This window comes from Haemorhous mexicanus, chromosome 22 (assembly GCF_027477595.1).
Source record: "Haemorhous mexicanus isolate bHaeMex1 chromosome 22, bHaeMex1.pri, whole genome shotgun sequence".
Lineage (NCBI taxonomy): Eukaryota > Metazoa > Chordata > Aves > Passeriformes > Fringillidae > Haemorhous > Haemorhous mexicanus.
The window spans coordinates 6,193,752-6,215,512 of NC_082362.1; the positions used below are offsets into that span (position 1 = coordinate 6,193,752).

At 53.6% G+C, this 21,761-nt stretch overlaps 2 protein-coding genes across 2 annotated transcripts; both read left to right on the plus strand.

Moving 5' to 3' along the window:
* Positions 1–17,198: 17,198 nt before the first annotated feature.
* LOC132337493 (C-C motif chemokine 3-like) lies at positions 17,199–18,297 on the plus strand. Its single transcript, XM_059866124.1, has 3 exons — positions 17,199–17,336; positions 17,663–17,777; positions 17,919–18,297. The coding sequence occupies exons 1-3, from the start codon at positions 17,264–17,266 to the stop codon at positions 18,022–18,024; spliced, it is 294 nt and encodes a 97-aa protein (XP_059722107.1). The 5' UTR covers positions 17,199–17,263; the 3' UTR covers positions 18,025–18,297.
* Positions 18,298–18,444: 147 nt separating this feature from the next.
* Positions 18,445–20,514, plus strand: LOC132337492 (uncharacterized). The gene is made up of 3 exons (XM_059866122.1): positions 18,445–19,132; positions 19,482–19,599; positions 20,290–20,514. The coding sequence occupies exons 1-3, from the start codon at positions 18,709–18,711 to the stop codon at positions 20,387–20,389; spliced, it is 642 nt and encodes a 213-aa protein (XP_059722105.1). The 5' UTR covers positions 18,445–18,708; the 3' UTR covers positions 20,390–20,514.
* The last annotated feature ends 1,247 nt before the right edge of the window (positions 20,515–21,761 follow it).

Here is a 21,761-nt window from a genome sequence, read left to right on the forward strand (position 1 = left end):
GATTCCCTTATCCCTTATTCCATCTTGCTGGAGGCACGGGAGAGTTGGGTTTTTGGGAATGCCACACTCCCCTCAGCTGCCCAACGGGAATGGGAGAGCATTTGGGGGCTGAGACCCCCATTCCCAGCCATTCCCACCAGGGCTGGCTGGTTTTTCCTGCCCACACCAAGCCCGGGTGCCTCCCCTCTCCCTGCTGGGCTTCCATCCATTCCCCCATCTCCCTTTCCCAGGAAAGCTCGGCCAGCACGTTCCTCCTGGCAGCCTCATTCGCAGTGGAAGCGCACAAGACATCTCCATTAACGCCAAAATAATTCATGGCAATTAATGGGACTGACCTTGAGCAGTGACAGGAGCTGGAGATGCCCCCGGGAAGAGGCAGCCCCGCAGCGCTGAGGAGGAGGATGGATCCCCCCGAGGGCCCCCAGCACCTTTGGGTGCTGCTGGGAGAGCTTTGGGAACAGCACCAGGGTGAGGAAGAGGAGGGAGATGGGGATGTGCCTCAATCCCCGCCACCTGGAATTCCGCAGGAATGGCCGAGCGTTGTTTTGGAGCGGCCCCGCCACCTCCCAGGCTGGTTTCCATAAAAATCCCATGATTTATAATCCAATCTCCCAATTGCTTCGGGAGGGGAGGGCTGACCCCCGGGCTGAGCCCCCCGGGACGGCACCGCCCAGCCCCTGATCTCCTCCTCCCCAGCCTGCCCAGGTGGGACAAAGCCTCAATTTCCCCACTCCAGAACGAGGCCTGGGAGCTGGAGATGGTGCCCTGTCCTTCCCCGCCTCGGGATCCTTTTCCCACTGATGGATGAGGCTTTTAAAGAGGGATGTTTGGGTGCAATCCCTCCCGCGTTCCCGCGGTGCCTCTGGCAGGTTCTTGGCAGCACCGCTGCGAGATAATTTTTTTTTTTCAGCCGTTCCAGAAAGGAGTATTTTTACCCCAGCTGGATTTTATTTATGACTCCGGCGCTGGCGGGCGGAGGGGGCTGGAGTGGGCTGGGATCTCTCCCAGGGAGTGAGGAGCAAATCCAGGGGGAGATGCCAGAGATAAATCCCCTTATTTCAGCGGGAGCTGAGGCAGGGAAGGGCAAAACGTAACCCCAGAACAATTTCCCACCTGTCCTTGTGGAGACCCACCCGAGCAACTCCCGGATGGATTTTCCAAGGAGTCATCCCAAAAAAAAAATCCACTGAGGGATGTTCAGGCAGGATTGGGTCTGGACAAATCCCCCAAATGGTGATTCCCAAATGGTGATTCCCAAATGGTGATTCCCAAATCACTCACTCCAAAACACCTCGAGCACCCCGTGGTCACAGAGCGGGACGGGACGGGCTGGAGGCGCTTCCCACGTGGATAAATCCCGGCTGCGGGAGCCAACCCCACGGATGCGGTGCCAGCTCGGGCAGGGAGCACGGCCGGCCTCTCCATCCCGGGAATCCCTGGCCGGCGTTTCACCTGCCCTAATCCCGGGCAGCACTAATCGCTGGGATAACAGGGCGCTGATCACCCGAGCCAGCCCTAATCCCTGTGGGAGCCGCTCTGGAGGTGTCGCTGCTGCCAGTGGACCTCCGGAGGTGGCATCAGAAGGGAGCCACTTTTCCCGGGGAAACTGAGGCACGGCCTCTCTCCAGCTCTGCTGTTTCCAAGGTTTTGCTGGGATGAATCCATGAGGAGCAAGGAGAGCTCCTGGCGTGCAAACCCCTCCTCTGGGTGCATGAAAACACATCCCAAACCCCATTTTTGGGGGGCTTTACCAAAAAGCCAAGGGCCAGCACTAAGCTTTGCACCTGGAGTTGATTTTTTTCACCCCCAGGACCCTCCAAAGAAGATAAATCCCTCACAAACCAGAAAGAATTAATCCAAACCAGCTCTGGGGACACGTCAGGTGAGTGAAAGCCTCACTCCAAGCCTCTGTTTTCCCCATTATTTTCCAATAATGCACGCAGGGAAATTCCTTGGTAGTGGCAGGAGCATCCCAGCCCTGCCCCAGAGCTAACCCTGGGTGGGAGCTGAGTCACTGATCCTAAAACATGATTAAAAATACACCCCAATTCCCTCCCTTCCAGAAATCCATTTGTATCCTCAGCCCTTCCTCCTACAGGTCTGATAATGACAGAAATAGAGAAATCCTGTAATTGCCATAAATTCATTTTATGTGATTATTTCTAAGGAGATGGGGGTGGGGGGGAAAGCCTTTTATTGGAATTAATTGTCCAGATGGATTCATGGTTTATTCTGTGGATCCATGGCTCTGTCACTGGTCCCAGAGGCCACCCCAAGGTTCTCCATCCTCCCTGAAAAATGGGTGGGAAAAGCAAAAATAAAAAGGGCTGAAATACTTCAGGTATTTGCTGCAGGTCCAGAGCACCTCCCAGCAAATTGGTCTGACTTTTGGGTGCCCCAAAGAGTGCAAAGGCACATTAGGTATGGAATGCAATATTTATAATATTAAAATGAATATTTTAATGGCCCCATAAAAGGAGAGGAAGGAAGAAGCAAAGCAGTGGCGCCAAAGCCGCTCCTTCCTGCCAGATAAAAATGTTTCATTTCAGTTTTACTGCTCAGCTCCATCCCTGCCTCGACTTTTATATTCTATTAAAATATTAATTTCGGGGTAGAACGGAGGAATTTAATATTTTAGCTGATTTAAAAAGTCAATATTATCAAAGTTGGGGGTTGGGGGGGGTCTCAGAGGAGAACATCTCAATAGACCAGCAGTGACACTATTTCCCTTTTCCTTCCAAAAATTTTCATCCCGTGGGGAAATTTCTCCATTTCCACTTTTACCTCTACTTTTGAGAGGAAAGAAAACACCAAGGATGGGTTCCCCGATGTTTAAATCACTGTTTGGTGTGCATCCAGAACTCCCTGATGGAAACAGAGCATCCCAACATCCTCCAAATCCAGGGAATTGATGAGCACCCCCTTCCTCCAGCAGCAGGGAATCAAAGCACCTAATTACAGCAGCTCGTTAGGAGGGGGGTTATCTTGGCAGCCAGAGAGGCCAACAAGAGAGTTTCTCTCCTTGGCTTGCTGTTTGTTTTGGGTTCAAAAAAAAAAAGAAATAAATTAAAATGTGGAGGTTTGGAGTTGGGTTTAAGCACTGGGTGAGCTCAAAAGCAGCTCCTCTGAAATCAGGGTTGGGCTGGCCAAGGGAATTTGGGGTTGGGAGCAGTGGGGTGAGGACCAGAACATCATTTTACCCCACTTTTGGAAGGGCTGAGGGGATTTATGGCACAGTGAGGACCAACACCTCATTTTATCCTCGTTTTTGAGGGAATTTATGGCATGGTGAGGACCAGCACCTCATTTTATCCTCATTTTGGAGGGGCTGAGGGGGCATTTGCAGCACAGTGAGGACCAGCCCATCATTTTATCCTCATTTTGGAGGGTTTGAGGGCATTTGCAGCCCCTAAATCAGGCTCTTGAAGTGAGCAAGGCCTAGCAGATGCTGATAAAACCCAAAAGCAACAGGTCCTGCCTTAAACAAAGCCCATTTTGCCTGCTGACCCCGAGTTGTCGTGAGGGCAGGACCCCAAATATATAAACACATAAAAATTGAAGCATCCTTTCTTTTCCAGCCCTGCTCCACTCCCTGTGCAGGTGGGAGCTTGCAGGAGAGCACCTGGAGGTGTCCCCAGCAGCATCAAGGGACACCCTGGGGACTGTCCCCACTCCCTCCCCAGCCTGATTGGGTTTTGGGGTGCCTTGAAATCAATTTAGTCCATCCCACAGCCTGGTTTGGGGTTTGGGGTGCCTTGGGATCAGTTTGCTCCATCCCACAGCCTGATTTGGGTTTTGATTTCGGTTTTTTTGGTTTTTTGATTTGGGGTGCTTTGGGATCAGTTTGCTCCATGCCACAGCCTGATTTGGATTTTTGGGGTGCTTTGAGATCAGCTTTCTCCATCCCACAGCCTGATTTGGTTTCTCAGGGTTCCTTGGCATCAATTTGCTCCATGCCACAGCCTGACTTGGATTTTTGGGATTCTTTGGATCAATTTTCTCCATCCCACAGCCTGATTTTGTTTGGAGGTGCCTTGGGATCAGTTTGCTCCATCCCACAGCCTGATTTGAATTTTTGGGGTGCTTTGAGATCAGCTTTCTCCATCCCACAGCCTGATTTGGTTTCTCAGGGTTCCTTGGCATCAATTTGCTCCATGCCACAGCCTGATTTGAATTTTTGGGGTGCTTCGGGATCTGTTTGCTCCATGCCACAGCCTGATTTGAATTTTTGGGGTGCTTTGGAAACAATTTGCTCCATCCCACAGCCTGATTTGAATTTTTGGGGTGCTTTGGAAACAATTTGCTCCATCCCACAGCCTGATTTGGATTTTTGGGGTGCTTTGGGATCAGTTTGGTCCTGACCACGGGGTGGTGGCAGCTCAGGGGTCCCACCACCCCCAGGAGTGTCACCTGTGTCCCCAGCTGGGCACTGCTGCACCCCAAACCCCAACAGCAGCGGCAGGAGGGGGTTCCCATTCTCCCTCCCCCGGGGGATTTTAACCCAAACACTCCCCAAGGGAATCTCCCCGAGCAAGGAGGGACCAAACCGATCCCAAAGCGCCCCCGGAGCCCCAGCGGGCACTGCCCAGCCCGGAGCCCTCCGGAGCCTGGCTTTGATCCCGGAGCTCCCTCCCGGCTGCCGCGTCCAGCGGGATAACGATGGAGCAGCTGCGAAACCAGCTGGGTCAGCCTAATGGGCATCCCATAATAGCCAGGGGGTGCTGGGGCTGTGGATCCCAGCTGGAACAGGAACAGGATCCGGGAAAATCCTTCCCTCGCTGCCATTAGCAATCCCAGCTGGGATGGGGGCCGCTCCCATCCCGCCTGGACGGGCAGAACCCCCCTGGAAAGAGCATTTAGGAGCATGAATTTTTCAGGAGCTCGTTTAGCAGCGAGCATCTTCCCAGCTGGCTCTGGGCAAAGGGGATTAACCCCTTGGGGTGGGGACGGAGGGGGCAGATCCCCAGCGTGAATGGGGCAGCTGGGATTTGGGGGTGGAAAAAGCAGAATTAGGAGCAAGGGGATGGGTTTGGCTCCTTGTTTTCCTCTCCGGGAGCAGGGAATGGCAGCAGGAATTGGGTGTCACCCAAAAATATCCCTGAAACAAGCAGGAAAACCCCTCACGGTGCTCCTGGGGAGGCAAAACCTGCCGGGAAATCCGTGCCGAGGGTTTTGCCTGCATCCCCCATCAGCTGCTCGGAGCCTCCGGGATCCCGGGCAAACCTGGATCCGACGGGAAGGAGCCACCGGCAGGACTGGGAGGCGTCGGGGAAAATTGCATTTGAAGCACAGCCAGTGCTGGAGTCTGGAATAATTATAGCAGCGGGGTCAAAAGAGCCTCCTGCAACATCGTTTTTCCCTGCTCAATAGGCAGCAGCTGTTTAAAATAAAATAAAAAAGCCCCCAGAAAGTCCACACGAGGGAAAGGTGGAGAACAACCAGGAGAGAGGGAGGATTCTCCAGTGGGAGCATGGCTGGGCTGTCCTGGGGGCAGAATCAGCATTTTCTGGCCAACTCTGCTGCTGAAGGTTTCTAGCAATGATTTCTCTCCGAGGTTTTCCAGCCAGACTCCCCTGCCCTCGGTGCTGCCTGGCCAAAAATGGTTCAGGGTTTGGCTGCAGGTGGGCACAGCTCGATTAGAGCCTCTGGGGAGTGTCTGATCGATCCTTTCCATCGACCTGCTAATGGGGCTGGCTGTGGGGAGGGATTTTCTGATGTCTCCAACCCTTTCAGACCCTCTGGGAGCTGAGGGAGGGTCTGCTGGGTTATCCCACCCTTCCTCAGCCTCATCTTCCTCCCCGGAGCTGGGAGGGCAGAGGGTGCCCATAGCTGCATTTCTCCAGCCTGGGATTAGGGTTTGTAAATCCCAACAGCCTTGGAGGGCTCTGAGGTGCTGTCACCGATGTCCAGGGTGCCCTTAAAGTGTCACCTCCCCTCACTTGAAAAAAAATTCAAAGCCAAACACCCTGGGAATTTTGACCAAAATCCCACAAATTCGAAGCCAAACCCCCTGGAATGGCCAAACCATCTGATCCCAGAGCATCTCTGCCCAGTGGGGGATGGCAGAGAAGAGCCTGGATCCACACAGGGAGCAATTCCTGGGAGGAATAAAAAACTTCCCAACCAATGGATGGGAGTTGTACCAGCAGCTTTTGGTAATATCCCAGTTTTATTGCTGGGGAAAATGTGAGGATTCCAAGTGGCTTTTGGGGTCCTTAAAAGCATTTTTCAGTCATTTCTCCCTTCTCCCATCACTGCTGCTTCATCCAGGGGTGCTGAAGGATCTGGGAGAGGGATGGGAAGGTGGAGAATCCCAGTGAAACCAGTGGGCAGGTGGATGGGATGCACTGGTGAGGATTTGTGGTTTGGGATGGGATGGATTGGGATGGGTTCATCCCACCAGGGCAGCTGCTGCAAGCACCAGGGATTATCCTGAGAAAAACCCCTGAATTCCCTTTCCTCCAGACAGAATGCCTGGTTCTGTGCCTGACATGGGATATTTGTTCCTCTTTTCAGGGGTAAAATAGGGGAAATTCCCGAGGGATCCTCAGCCCCTCCTCATCCTGGTGATGGAGGGAGGAAGGGGAGCATGGAGAGTGGGGAAATGGCCAAAATGCTGGGAAAAGGGGTTGGAAAACCCAGGAGAGGGCTGGGCAGGGAGTGAGGGGTGGCAGCTCCTCCGTGCCTGCAGCTGAATTCTGGCACTGGCTTTGGGCAAAGACAGGAAAGAAAATCCCCCTCTGGGACTGCAGGCTGGGATGCTCTGGATCACCCAAATGGGGTTATTTTCCTGCTTTTTGGCCAAAGCTGCTGGAACTTGACCTTGAACCAGTGTCTGGTTCCCTCCTGCCAGCCCTGAACTGCTGGGTTTCCAGCAGAATGAAATCAGGAGCTGGGTGAGAGCTGCTCCTGCCCAGCCCTGGGTCCAGGGAGCTTGGCTGGCATCCCAAACATCCCAAACGACCTCAGGGTGGCTGCCAGGCTCCAGGGGGGGGGTTGCAGGTGAATTTTGGGGGCTCCAGCAGCAGTGAAAGGGGAGCCTGGGGAAGGAGGGGAAGCAAACAGCCCCTCCCACCCCCAAATCTCCCAATTAATGCCCCTAATTCCCCGTTTGCAGCCCAATCATGGTGCTGATGGAATCAAGGATCCCTCTGGAGGCTCGGGGAGCCACGGGCCGAGCCTGACTCCACCTCGGCGGCGTCACACGGGGGATATTGAATTATTTCCCTGCCTTTTTCTGGGAATTGCCAGTTAAGGCTCTCAGGCAGGGCTCACTCCCAGCTCCTAATCTCATTCACCTGCCATTTCCCCCAGGAGCAGAGCAGGAGGCAGCCCTGCCTCCCCAGCATGCTCAGACATGGGGGAGCACGCCACTAATTAGGGGGAATAATCAATATTTATCAATGGGATGGCATTGCTTAGGAGAGGGAATAATCAATATTTATCAATGGGATGGCATTGCTTAGGAGAGGGAATAATCAATATTTATCAATGGGATGGCATTGCTTAGGAGAGGGAATAATCAATATTTACCAGGGTGCTGTAAATTGCAGAGCAGGGCAATTCCAGGTGTGTGGAGTTGGGGTGCAGCAAAGGGAAAAATGGGTCCTGGCACCCTAAAATTCCTCAAGAAAGGAAATGGAAAAGAAATTGGGGTTTGTTGTGAGTGTGGATTAATCAAATTAATAAAAAATCAAAATAATTACCGAGCTTTTTAAATTAAAAAAATATATTATATTATATTATATTATATTATATTATATTATATTATATTATATTATATTATATTATATTATATTATATTATATTATATTATATTATATTATATTATATTATATTATATTATATTATATATTACAATATATTGTAATACTTTATATATTAAATTATATTTAATTTAAAATTTTATTTTAATTTAAAAAATTAAAGTAATTCCCTAAGCACCCAAAACTCCAGCCTGGCACCTGGGAGTCTCAAGGGAATGTTCTCCCAATCCCCAGGATTTCTGGGCCCTAAAACCAGATTTAGGGACACCAAAACCATTTCCAAGCTCGATCAAACTTGGCCAAGTTGCTCATGAAATAACGAGAGAGGAAATCTGACAGTTTGGGTTTCACACTGGCAGAGGGAGAGGCTTTGTCCTGAATTCCCTTCTCCACTTCCAAGTTGCCTTCAGGGATGCTGGAAATGCCCTTAAATCCAAGGAGCCCCCCTCAAATCCCTTCCTTTCAGCCCTCAAAGTTATCATTTAATTAAATACAACCCAAAATGCTTTGATTAGGGCCCAAGACTGATATGTCTCTTTTTTCAAAAAATTAAAAACCCCAGAAGCCATGGGGGTGGAAGTTCCCATCAGTTTTGAGGCAGAACAGGGACAAAGCAGCACCAGGAATGGATGAGGTGCCACAGAGGCAGATGGAAGAGAGTTCTGGATGAGAAATCCTCTTTAACCCACCTATATTTTGCTAAATTTTGATTCTTTTTTGACCACAAAGTTTTTTACAAACCCTGGTTTTTAACACCTTCCCGAGGGCTGCAGCTCCCTGCCGAAAATAGGGAGGCTGCTGACACCCACTCCACGACTCCTCCCGTCCTCAGTTCCACTTTTTTGTGCTATTGATATGATTTTTTTCTTTCTCCTGGCTCATTTCAAGCCTGAGCTCCCCAGACTCCCTGCTGACATCTGTTAATATCCTGAAACCCGAGCCCCGAGGCTTTGGAACCACACTGCAGCTATTTTCAGGCCACGCTGGGATCAGGAGGGGTTTTCCCCACCCTGGGCTCCCTGGCAGCCCCGGGCGGTGCAGGACATCAACTCGCCGAGTTTCCCACTGGATTTGTTCTCCAGGGACTGCAGAGGCTGCAGAGAAAGTGGAGAAGCTGCTGGGAGAGGGTGAAACCAAAATTGTCCCCAATAGCAGGGACAGAGGTGAGAGGAACAGTGAGTTTGTCTTTCCAAACCAGCTGTGGGTCTGCTGGGAGATAAAACCAGCACTGGGAGATAAACAACAGGAAGGATTCCACTGATGGATGAATGGAAAAAGATATTTATTTTTATAAATAAACTTTAGGTTTGCTGAGAAATGAAATTAGACATTGAGAGATGAAAGAAACAATGGGGAAGAAAAAAAACTAAATTCCATAAAAATTAAAAATTAAAAGGGAAGGTTGTACATTAGAGGGGAATCTTTGGGATTGGGTGTTCTGGGAAGTCTGTACCTCTCAAGTGCCCCAGCCAGTGGGGAAAGAGAGAAGGGAAATGTGGCTGGGAAATTGGGATAAAAAGGGAGGCTGCATCCTCCAAAAATCTGAGAGATCCCAGGGGAATGCCCCATGGCCTCTCCCTTTATTGGAATAAAGTCAAAGGACTCCTCTGTCTCCTTTTAGGACATAAACCTCTGGTGTTTGTGCATTAATTTTCCTAACAGAGGGGACCAGCAGACCCTGGGAAAGACAAAGCACATCCCGTCATGCCCAGCCCACCTTCCAGCCTCGCCTCCTTATTCTGCTAACTCCAAACAAGGAAAACTCCGTTGTGGAGAAGAGAAAAAAATAATTTAATTTTTTTTAATTACTTTTTCCAGTGTATATTGAGTGTGCCGCGCTCTCTGCCCGAGCCCAGCCTCTGTTTTACTGTACTAATGACTTTTTACACTCCAGGTAAAATCAGAACAAGACGAGAAGGCTTTTCGAAAGCTCGTTCTGACAAATTCCTCACTGTAATTACTGGAGCAGAAAGAACTCATCAGCAGCACACGCCGTTGCTCGGGGCGCTAAAAGTCTCGAGTGGCGGTGAATGGCCCAGATCCGGGAGCGGGGCAGGGCTCGGCAGGTCCCGCACGCCCAGCCCCGCTCCCCTCCCCGACCCAGCAGCGATTTTATACCCCAGTGATCCCGGGAAATGCCCGTCCCCCCGGGCACGGCGGGGGCTGGGCTGGGTTTGGTGGTTCACGGAGATTTGGGGCTGGTTGGATTCCCTGTGAAGGGTCAGGGTCCCCCGGGATGGTTCTCGCTGCTCACCCAGCTCTGCGTGCTGTGGTGGGGGAAAAACCAAAAAAAATCCATTTCCATCAAAATCAAAATGAAATTCGTGGAAAGCAAGAGGGGGAAATAAAACCCAGCCTGGGCTGGTGGCAAAGCACACGGTGCAGGGCTTCAGCAGCCAGCTGAACATCCCTTGGAATATCCCTTGGAATATCCCTTGGAACGTCCCTTGGAACATCCTTGGAACATCCCTTGGAACGTCCCTTGGAACGTCCTTGGAATATCCCTTGGAACGTCCCTTGGAACGTCCCTTGGAATATCCTTGGGATATCCCTTGGAATATCCTTGTAACATCCCTTGGAATATCCCTTGTAAGGTCCCTTGTAACATGCCTTGGAATATCCCTTGGAATATCCTTGGAATATCCCTTGGAATATCCTTGAAATATCCCTTGGGATATCCCTTGGAACGTCCCTTGGAACATCCCTTGGAATATCCCTTGGAACATCCCTTGGAATATCCTTGGGATATCCCTTGGAACATCCCTTGGAACGTCCCTTGGGATATCCCTTGGAACGTCCCTTGGAACGTCCCTTGGAACATCCCTGGGAACGTCCCTTGGAACGTCCCTTGGAACGTCCCTTGGAATGTCCCTTTTGGGCTGCATCCACAGCTGAGGAGACGCTGGGGAACAGCTCAGGAGGGGAAAGCCCCCGGGTGTCCCCAGGTGCAGGAGGAGGTGGCAGCTGAGGGGCACGGGCTGGGGGAGCAGCACTGGGGTGGCAGGAGGGGACAGGGCAGGGGGTCCCAGGACCATCCCAAGCCCAGGCCAGGCACCCTCCTGCTCACACCCACAAAATGTTTCCCTTCCACGAGCGATGGCTTGGCCGGGAAGGGGTTTGGGAAGAGCTTTTGGGGCATTTTGAGGGAACTGCAGGTGTGCTGTGACATTCCTGGCCCTCATCTTGTAAGGGGTAGAATACAAGGAAATGAAGATGGTGTAGAAAGTAATCTTACCCCCAAGGAGCTGCAGCTGGGTCAATTATCAAAGATCAGGAGCAGGCCTGACTTGAACAGGCCACAGCTGTGACCAGTGAGAAGAAGAGTGCTATAAAAGAGTGGGGTGGGTGGTTGAGAGGGGAACTGGAGGCAGTTGGCTGCTTTGTGGAGAAGAAAGAGTCAGTGCTCTGAGGAGCTGCCCACGAGAAACACCAAGGAGGTGTGAAACTTTTGTGATGAGGAGACAACAGTATGAACCTCAATTCATCCAGAGCATGGATGGATCCATGATGGACCTGGATGCATCCAGAGCATGGATGGATCCATGATGGACCTGGATGCATCCAGAGCATGGATGGATCCATGATGGAAATGGATGGATCCAGAGCATGGATGGAAATGGATGGGTCCATGATGGACCTGGATGGATCCAGAGCATGGATACATCCATGACGGACCTGGATGGATCCAGAGCATGGATGGATCCATGATGGACCTGGATGGATCCATAGACCTGGATGGATCCAGAGCAAGGGAAGTGACCTCCAGCTCACCCCCATGGAGGTCAGCCCCACAGAGCATCCCAAAGTGAGCACTTCCAGCAGCACCATGATCCCACAAAGCTTTCCCTGCCCCCTGGAAAAGCTGGAGCTTGGATCCTGACCCACCCTCTGCACTCTCCAACTGCGTGTGCTGCCCTCAGCAGCCAATCCATTAATGGGCAAAGCTGCTTTTTTGGAGCATCCTAAATCTCCAAAAAGACTTTTAGATGTTTCCTTGGCTGGCTGGTTTGGATTTACAACACCCAGGTCATGCAAGAGTTCTCTCTGCCCTCTCCCAGAATGTGACTTGGAAAACAAAACCTTCCCTTTTGGGGGGCTCCCTCCCTTCCTTTGGGGTCCCTGCGCCCCGATTTTGGCACAGAGTGTGACCCCAAGAGTCCCCCAGCACCCCGAGAGTGAGGCTGGAGCAAACAGGGAGAATGGATCCCTCTGCTCATAATCTCCCTCTATCTTCTAATTAAATATTGATGGTCGTTAAATATTCATAGAACATTTGGCTCGGAGTTTTTATCCGTCTTCAGGCGGACGTGGGGTCTTTGATGTGTTACTTTCCTGGTCACCCAAGGTCCCAGAAGCCTCCAGACTTGTCAACACTCTTTTGAGGGAGTTTTTTCACCCCCCTTTTGCCACGTGTTGTTGGGAGAGGGTTTGGCTTCTTTCATCCCCAGCTTCTTTTCCCTTTTTATCCTCTTTCCTCCTGGATCCCTCCCCCAGTTGATTCCCATGGTTCTGGAGGTGTCTGGGAGCCTCGTGGTGCCTCCAAAGGGAAGGGTGAGCATCACCCGCTGTTCTGGGAGCCTCTCCATCAGCAGGGAGAAGCCCCGGTGGGTCCCTGCAGGTACAGGGGGGCACGTCCGGACCCCGGGGTGCTGCACCCCGGCTTGGGGATCCCCAAGGAGCACCGTGACCCGGCCAGGCCGTGTGGAGGAACAGCACCGAGAGCCGTTCGTGGGGCAGCACTGACATCTTGTGCCAGACGCCGGGAAAACATCCAGGGATTGCTGGGATGGATGCAGGAGCTCCTGCGCTGCTGCTGCGCCCCAAACCCTGCCCGTGCCCACCCGGGGCTGGCACCTCACCCAGCTCAGGGCTGGGCCACTGCCATGAACGCCCTGAGGTGCCAAAAATGACAGAGGGACCCAGGACTAAGCCCAGCCCTGCATTGCTGGTGCTCATCCCCCACCATCATCCCCCCCATCATTCTCATCTCCATCTTCATCCCTACATTCATCCCCATCATCCCCATCTTCACCATCTTCATCCCCCTTGATCATCCCCAGCTTCACTCCCACCATCTCCCTCATCCCCTTCGAGCTGTCCCATCCCAACCTTTCCCACCTGGAACGTTCCCTGCAGCAAACTCCTGGGGACATCAGGAAGGTTCTTCCCCACTCCCAGCCCAGGAAATATTTCTGGAAGGATTTTAGGGGAGTTTCCAAAGCGGGGGAAGGGGAATCCACACCGGGGCTCCACCCACCCCACCTGCTCGGAACGGAACGATGCCAGGGGAGCATTCTCAAGGAAAATACCCCGGGGTGGGCCTGGAGGAAATTAATTCATCTGCCCTGGGTTGTCTTTTCCTCCCTGGTCAGGCGGTGGCAGAAAATACGTGTGAAAAAGGTCACCGAGGCCACAAAGGCAGATCGGAGCTGCTGATAGCTGGGAAAACCCCGCGGGAAGCAGCGGCCAGCTCGGGGAGGGGGATTCGGGTGGGCTGAAACAGAATTCTCCAAACCCTGGTGATGCTGATCCCCCTCACCCATCACCACCTCCCTGCATCCCATGGGCACTGCCCAGCCTTGGGGCTGGAGCCTGGAGAAAACCCAGAGAGCTCCCAGTGTGGATTGCTGGGATTAGTTTTGATCCCAGCACCTGGGTGCAGAGGATTTTACGAGATCTTCCTTGCTGGTTTGGGATTTATCCTTCTTTTTCTTGCTCTGTGCCTTTCAGGTTGCTGGGAAATAATGAGGAGTGGAAACTGCAGGAATGGAGATGCAGATCAGGAATGGGGGTAGGGATCAGGAATGGGAGTGCAGATCAGGAGTCAGAGGAGGCTTTGGCTTTATTTGAGTTCTAAACTCGGGGTTTTCAAAGGCCAGGGTTGGCAAGAGCTCACTCAGCTCGAGCAGCCCAGCCCTGATCGCAATCTCAGGCAGAGGAGTTCGGTGTGAAATCAGCGTCTGAGCCGGGGCCGTCCCTGCGGGGGCAGCCAGGATGCCGGGGCCAGAGGACACGGGAAATGAGTCAGTGAGCACCCGGAGATGTGTCGGGAAGGGGGAGAGTTCAGCTCGGGACAGCTGAGAGAGGATGAAATGCCCAGGGACAAGGGGACAGCCACAAAACCCCTGTCCTGTGCCCAGGGACAAGGGGACAGCCACAAAACCCCTGTCCTGTGCCCAGGGACAAGGGGACAGCCACAAAACCCCTTCCCAGGGACAAGGGGACAGCCACAAAACCCCTGCCCAGGGACAAGGGGACAAACACAAAACCCCTGTCCTGTGCCCAGGGACAAGGGGACAGCCACAAAACCCCTGCCCTCAGGAGATGGGGACAGGGATTGTCATCCCAAATGGGAATTTTTCACCTCTCTGAGGTCCCCACCACTGTTTTGGGCTCAAACCCCTTCCCTTTGGGGCTGCTCTCCCTCTGGGCCAGCGGGATGTGGGGGCACAGCTCCAAATTCAAGAGAGGAGCCCAAACCCCCAGAGATTTGCACCAAAGCCACACAATGCCACGTTTTTCACAGTGTTTCCACTTCCCACAGGTGGGAACATCGCTCCCAACCTTTCCCTGAGCCAGAATTAGGGAGGTGAGGGTAACATGGGCTGGTCCAAGCCTGGACCAGCTTCTTCTTCCAGCAACACCTGTGGCATGGCCAGCATTCCTCCCACGGGAGATATCTCTGAAATTGGGTTTAGCTGTGATTTTCCTGGTGAAATCTCCCCTGGAGAAGGATGGCAGCACTCATTCCATCCTAATTCCATAGGAGGAAGGAGTCTCAGGCCAGCTGGGTGCCAGGCAATGCCTTGGACAAAAAAAAAAAAAAAAAAACCAAAACATCTCCATTGCTTTCTGGGAGCAGAATGCAGCTGGGAGCTGCAGGGATGTGGGTGGCAAAGGGGACACCTATTTTTGGGGACGTTTTTTTGGTGACCCAATCTGATAGAAACCATCTCTGCAGCAGCTGGGGAAGTCCTGGGTGGCTGGGGCCGGACAAGGACTTTAAAAAAGGAAACGGCCCCAATGAGGTGTGAATTCAGTGGTTACCTCAGCGTCAGATGGAAAAGCTGACCTGACCACGCTTGAAAAGGGAGAAGAAGAAATCAAACAGAGGCAGAAGAAGAAATCAAACAAATCCTCGTTAGAAACAGCCCTGACCTGGCAAAGCAGCTCCGCTCCGGGCTGACTTTGGCTGCCCCAGCCGCAGCAGCAGCCCCGGGGGTTATTGATCGGCTGGGAGGGAAATGCAGCATCGATAAAGCATCGGCTGGAAAAGCAGCTCTGCCCCGGGGGCGAGCGGCATTCCCGGTGTGCCCCGGTGTGTCCCGGGCTGTCCCAGACTGTCCCGGTGTGTCCCGGTGTGTCCTGGGCTGTCCCGGGCTGTCCTGGTGTGTCCCCGGCTGTCTCACAGCCAGAGCTGGGAGTGCAGCCACGGAGCCCCCAAGAAACAGTGTTGTTTTGTTTTTCAAAGTTTTTCTAAGCCTTCTGATGTTTAAATTTTTGTAACGATTATTTTTAACGCCCTTTATGTAAATAGCTTATTGTTTTGTATCCTTCTACAGAGGAAGAAAAATTTAATAATTTTGTTAAATTGTTAATTTGTCTAGAGTCATTGGAGAGGTAGCACTGTCATCTTCTAATCTACTGTCACTTTTGGAAATCTGTAAATACTAAAGTCAGAAATTAAACTTTCTTCTTTTTTGTTTTAGCGAGCTGCGTGTCGGCGTCGTTTTATTTCGTGTCCTATAGCAACAGAAACAGGGAAAGAAAGGGAGGAAAAAGATGTTTTCCAGCCCAGATGATTTGTGGGATCCGTGGATTTTGGGGCCACCCCAGAGCAGAGACTCTGCCCATGTCCCGTGCCCCTCTCTGCATCAAACACTGATGAGCTGGGAATGTCATTCCCGGCCTTCTTTCCCTGCTGCAATTTTAAAAATTCCTGCAATGGAATTTTACCTCGGAGTCATTAAAAGGGGTTTTCTCAGAAATATAAACCCTGTTTTGTTTCCCTGTCTTTTGTTTTCCAGGAAACATTTTCTACCCTGAGAGGGCCGAGTTTGCCCCAGCTGCAGCAGGAGCTCTGTGGGGGTAGGAAAAGGGATGAGGGAAAAGAAGGATCCAGCCAGGGAAAGTCAAGCCAAGGGCTGGGCTGAGAGCCAGAGACATCTCTGCTCCCCCAGGAGGGATGAACTGGGAATTTGGGTGATGACAAAAGGTGCTCAGCTCTGCCAGACAAACACAGACCCCAGCTATCTGCCCCCACCACCCCTGGGGCATCACCCGGCACCTCACTGTCATCCCAAACAAACTGAGGCTGGTTTCTGGGAAGTGGCTTTGGAGATGAGCAAATTCCCATTCCCATTCCAGGAGCAGCACCTCAAGGCAGTGCAGGACACAGTCTCAAGCTGCACCAAGGGAAGTACAGGTTGGAGGTTAGGAAGAAGTTTTTCATAGAGCGATAAAGTTCTGGAATGGCTGCCTGGGGAGGTGGTGGAGTCCCCATCCCTGGGTGTGTTTAACAAAGCCTGGATGTGGCACTGGGTGCCAGGGTTTAGTTGGGGTGTTAGGGCTGAGTTGAACTCGATCTTGAAGGTCTTTTCCAACCTGGTGGATCTGTGATTCTGTGTTCCCAGGTCCCCAGGAGCCCTCGGCGTTCCCAGCGCAGCCTCTGCCCCTCCCCACTGCTCCCCTTCCTCCACCAGCTGCCGGCAGCTGGGAAGTGCCCTGGGATCTGCAGGGCTGGGGGGAGAAGGGGCTTTTTTGACAGCTGCATCCAGGCAAAATCCACCAGGGATTCCCTCTCTGGCCCCTGCCTTTCCCAGCCCAGCACGGCCAAGAACATGAGCTGCTGCTTTGGCAGCGAGAGTGGGGAAGTGGAGCCACCTGCCCGTCCTCCCCCTGGGCCCCAAACACCCCCAAAAATGCACAGAGGAGTTTGTGTGCCTGATGCAACCAGGCAGAACATGTTTCTCTACGTTTTGTGGGTTTTCTCTATGGCTGTTTTTTTGTGGGGGAGAGGTAAAAGGGTTTTTGGCTGGTGGTCCCAAGGGCCGGATACAAAACTGCAGGGCAGGGGAAGGACAGGGACCATGGGAGAGCCTGCAGGATGCTGTGCCTGTCCCCTGACCCATCCAAAGGACATCCCCAAACCCTCTCACCTCCCCTGGGCTCCTTCCACGAGGCCTGGACACAGCCTCCTCAGGGAGTCAGGGTACAGAGCCAAGCTTTGGGAACAGCCTGTCCATCAGCCCCAACGCTGGGGGCCCGAGCTCAGGAAAAATCCCAAGCCCATCGGTGCCAGAAGCACGGCCTGGGAGCACATTTTTCCTTTCCCAGGGCTGGGGAGGGGATGAGGGGATGAGTATCACTTACCCTCTGTGCTTTGGGACCTGGCAGGGGCCAGGCCCTCCCCCTGGCCCTGGGGGAAGATCCCCCATAAAAGCAGCCGGGGCGGGCTGGCCCCAGCACAGGCGGCTCAGCCACTGCCACAGCCCGGCATGGGGACAGCCACCAGGGTGGTCTGTGCCCTCCTCATCCTCTGCACGCTGTGCTGGCACAGCCTGGCTCAGAGTGAGCATTGCCCCCACCCCAGGGGCTGGGGATGGGGACAGAACCCAGGGATGGGGGGGACAGGGACAGAACCCAGGGCTGGGGGACAGAGGCAGAACCCAGGGCTGTGGGGGATAGGGACAGAACCCAGGGACAGGGACAGAACCCAGGGATGGGGACAGAGCCCAGGGCTGGGGAACAGGGACAGAACCCAGGGCTGTGGGGTCGGGTTTGCTTCATGCACAGAGTGCAGGGGGATCCCACCAAAGAGCTGCCACTGCCATGGCAGGAGGGCTGAGGAGGGGCTGGGGGTCTCCAGGCTGAGCCAGGCTTGTGCTGCCCCCCAGGAGCTCCAGCCATGCCGGACAAGTGCTGCTTCAACTTCCAGACCAGAAGGATCAAGAGGGACAACGTGGTGGCCTGCTACCCCACCAGCCCCGAGTGCCCGCACCAGGCTGTGATGTGAGTACCCCAAACCAGCCCTGCACCCTGCCACAGCCCTGGCCCTGCTCTGGTGGGACCAGTCCCGACCCCCTGTGCCCCTGAGCCCCTCAGAAGCTCAGTGTTGGGGTCCCCACTGACCCCAGCCTCTCTGTGCCCCAGCTTCAAGGTGAGGAACGGGAAGGAGATCTGCACCCAGGCCAGCAGGGCGTGGGTCAAGAGGTACCAGCAGAGCTTCCAAGTCAGCTCCTTCTCCATCCCCAGCTAGTGGGGGGGCTGGGGACAGCCCCGTGGGGGACACCACCCTGGCAGAGGGGACACTTCTGGAAGGAGCAGCTCACAAGGATGGACATCCTCCCCGTCACGATGACCCTCACCACCTCCCTGAGGGCAAAGGGTCTTTGCCAACCCAGCAGGAAGGAGAGTCCAGACCCTCTGTGGTCCATGGAGAGGCTGCAGCAGTGGGGAGTGAAGGGGGAGCAGCTCCACAGTTGTTTTTTGCCGACTCTGAACAGAATTAAACGTGATTCCCACATGCAAACATCTGTCTGTGCGAGTCTCTCGGGCCTGGGCAGATCCTGCTGCCGCCTTTCCTGCCCAGGTGTTGGGATCAGCAAGGAGCCAGAGGCAGCTGGAGCCTCAGCCAGGTCTCTGTGAGGGTGTCCAGGGGTGAATGGGGCCAAACCAAACCCAGGAGGGCTCTGGGGAAGAACCAGAGGGAAACAAGCCCAGGAGGAGGGGGCTTCCTCTGCTCCTCATCCACCATCCTAATTACCAGCCCAAATTCCCTTAGAGGGGGATCCCAGGGATGCCTGAGCCAGCCCCAAAACACAGGATGCCACCAGGAAATGTGATGGGTGCTGTGACAGAGCCACCCAGCAATGGGTGATGGAGAAACAAACCCAGCCACCACCCCAGAGCAAGCAGAGGCCCCAGGGCCAGTGGCAAGGGGATGGTTTTTGCACAGGAACTCACAAGTGTGAGCATCATCCTGTGCTCTTTGCTGGTGGCCGCAACCCAACCCAAAATAGACTCCCAGCCCAGCACCAGCAGCCTCTCCCACACCTCTCAGCAGCCCTGGGGTGTCACGGTGGCCAAAGTGGCCACCAGGAGGAATTTCCCCTCACCACTCTCCCCTCACGGAGAGATCCCAGCGGTTCTTTCCACGGGGAGGGTCCAGAGCTGTCATGGAAAGCCTGGCAGGGGCTGTTATAAATCACACAGGGCTGCAGGCAGGAGGGCAGGCAGCTCCTGGAGGGCTGAGGAGAACCAGAGCTGCTGGTGCCAACAGAACCCCGGGGTGGACATGAGGATCTCCTTGGCCCTGCTCATCCTGCTGCTGGCAGCTGCCTGGACTGGAAGCCAGGGGATGTCCTGTAAGTACCAGCAGGGAGATTTTCCCTTCTGAGTGGTCCCAGCTCCTCCTCTGATGGGATTTGGGGCTGGGGAAGGGGAGGAGAGCTCAGCTCCTGATGGGGTTGTGGGGCATCAGCAGCTGCCTGAGCACGGGGCTGGCCTGGATGTGTTCAAAATGAGTAAAACTGGGGTTGGTTCAGCCCCAGAGTGCCAGCTGGAGAGCTCCACGGGCAGGGTGGGCACACCCTGGGGCAGAGCATCACCCCTGGGGCTGCAAGATGCTCCCTTTGTGGGATGGGGAGCAGGAGCAGAACCCACAGCCCTCGTGCCAGGGGTGGGAGAGCACTGAACCCTCCCTGCTGCTCTCAGTCCGCAGCTCCAGAGCCCAGTGCTGCTCCAAGGAAATGTTCTCCCGACGGAAAATCCCCGAGTTCAGGATCCGGGGCTACCTGGAAACAGCCCCCACCTGCACCCACAGGGCTGTTCTGTGAGTAACCCCAGCTCCCAGCCAGCCTTCCTCCCCTCCACCCCATCCTCACCTCCTCCCCCTCCTTCCCCACCAGCTGCTCTGCTTTTGGGTGTGGCAGTGTTCACAAAGGTCCCAGGGTGAGGGAAGAGATGAGAAAGTTGACTCTATGTTCAAAAGGCTTGATTTATTATTTTATGATATATATTATATTTATACTAAAAGAATAGAAGAAAGGATTCCATCAGAAGGAAGCTCAGAATAGAAAGGGAATGAATCACAAAGGTTTGGGACTGACCAAGACAGTCTGGACAGCTGGGCTGGGATTGGCCATTGATTAGAAACAACCAGGTGAGACCAATCCCAGATCCACCTGCTGCATTCCACAGCAGCAGAGAATCATTGTTTGCATTTTGTTCCTGAGGCCTCTCAGCTTCTCAGGAGGGAAAATCCCAAGGAAAGGGTTTTCCATAAAACATGTCGGTGACATTTGGGGACTCCCCAAAAACGAGTCCCCTGCACAGGGGGAGCTGTGTTTACCTGGCTTTCCACACTCACGTCTCTCCCTGCTTGACCCAAAGAGCCCCAAATGGCCCATCTGTGCTGCCAGCAGACCAAGAGTCCCCCCTGGCAGGGAAAAGGGGGCAGGATGCTGCAGGAACCCCTCAGGGGATCCTCCACTCCTGACTCAGGATATTCTTTCCCCCCAAGGGTGAAGCTGCTGAAGGGGATGGTCTGTGTGGACCGGGAGGAGAAATGGTTCCAGGAATACCTGAGGAAGCAGAAGAAGCCAAACAGCACCTCCACGTGAAGCTGCCTTCCCCAAATCTCTATTTAATTATCTACCCCCTAATTCTCCGTGTGGTTTTGTGTCATTAATTTACAGAGCTGGCTCTGTCCCCTCCCCTGCACTCAATAAACCCTCTTGTAAATAAACCTGCAGCTGGAGTGAGATGTCAATCCTGGGCAGGAAATGGGTCACACCCAGGCTCAGCCTTGCCAGGAAGAGCCCAGGAAACCCAAAGGACCCAGCTCCCCTCCAAGGTGGAGCAGCCCTGCCAGGTGTGGGGTTTAAGGATGCCCTGGGCATGCCATGGGATGGGGATAAACGGGAGAAAAATTCCCTCTGGGGTGTTTGAGGGTGTTTAGGGGTTGGGTTGGCTCAGTCCCTGGGGAGCAGCACTGGTGACAGCCCCAGCTGGGTGTCACTGCCTTCCCCACCACCCCTGGGCCATCAGCCAGCTTGTCACCCCAACAGGGCACCCGTCCCAGCCATGGGCAGGCAGCTGCTCCAGAAAAACTCTTCCCTGTTCTCTTCCCTGCTTGTTTGTGACTCACTTGAATCATCTTTTTGATGAGCTAGGACATGCCTCACTCTTAAAGACACCTTTACACACACTGCCAGATTTGCTGCCATTTATCTGCCCCCATTTAGGGCATTTTTTGCACAATCAATGACCAATGGACAATTAATCTGCCACAATGCCCACAGGACTACATCACCTGGAACTGGTCTGGAATTAGAAGGAATATTCTTGCCTAGGACTGTGGAACTGCAATTCTCAATTTTTGCAGGGAAAATGAGATTTAACCAGACTTTTCTAGTTGCTCTTTGGTGCTGGAAATCCCAGAATCCAGCAGAATATTTGAAGGACAGGGCAGGAATTGGTTCCCTAAACCATAGGAGCATTAAGGAAAAGATCTTTAAGGTCAAGTCCAAGCATTGACCCAGCACAAACCACCTCCCCAGGTGACACATCTTTGGGACACCTCCAGGGGTGGGGATCCCACTCAAAGGCCACGTTCACCCCGAGAATGTGACTCAGAGATGGAGCCCACGCAGAGGTGCCAGCTGATGAAGAACTGAACCCTTGGAGATGGAAGATTGCCAAGGCTGGGGCTGAGGGCACCAGCTCCGTGTCCCTGTGCCTCTGGTGGTGCTGGGTGGCAGGAGGGGGGCAGGCAGGATGCCTCAGGTTTTGGCTTTTCTATTTTTCACACTCTGTGCTGCTTCAGTGTGTGGGTCTGGGCTTCATATTATGGGATGGTGAGCTCTGTGCACAGAGCAGGGAGACAAAACAATTCCTGCTCCAGCTGGGCACCAAGGACAAATGAGCCAAATCTCAGCCCAGGAGCACAAACCCCGTGGGCTGGAGAGAGAAAAACAAGCAGGGTGGGACTGC

Coding starts and splice junctions, on each gene's coding strand:
- LOC132337493 (XM_059866124.1), top strand. CDS start 17,264: ATGGGGACAGCCACCAGGGTGGTCTGTGCCCTCCTCATCCTCTGCACG. Junction 17,337..17,662: donor CTGGCACAGCCTGGCTCAGA/GTGAGCATTGCC, acceptor GCTGCCCCCCAG/GAGCTCCAGCCATGCCGGAC. Junction 17,778..17,918: donor TGCCCGCACCAGGCTGTGAT/GTGAGTACCCCA, acceptor TCTGTGCCCCAG/CTTCAAGGTGAGGAACGGGA.
- LOC132337492 (XM_059866122.1), top strand. CDS start 18,709: ATGGTTTTTGCACAGGAACTCACAAGTGTGAGCATCATCCTGTGCTCT. Junction 19,133..19,481: donor TGGAAGCCAGGGGATGTCCT/GTAAGTACCAGC, acceptor TGCTGCTCTCAG/TCCGCAGCTCCAGAGCCCAG. Junction 19,600..20,289: donor TGCACCCACAGGGCTGTTCT/GTGAGTAACCCC, acceptor TTTCCCCCCAAG/GGTGAAGCTGCTGAAGGGGA.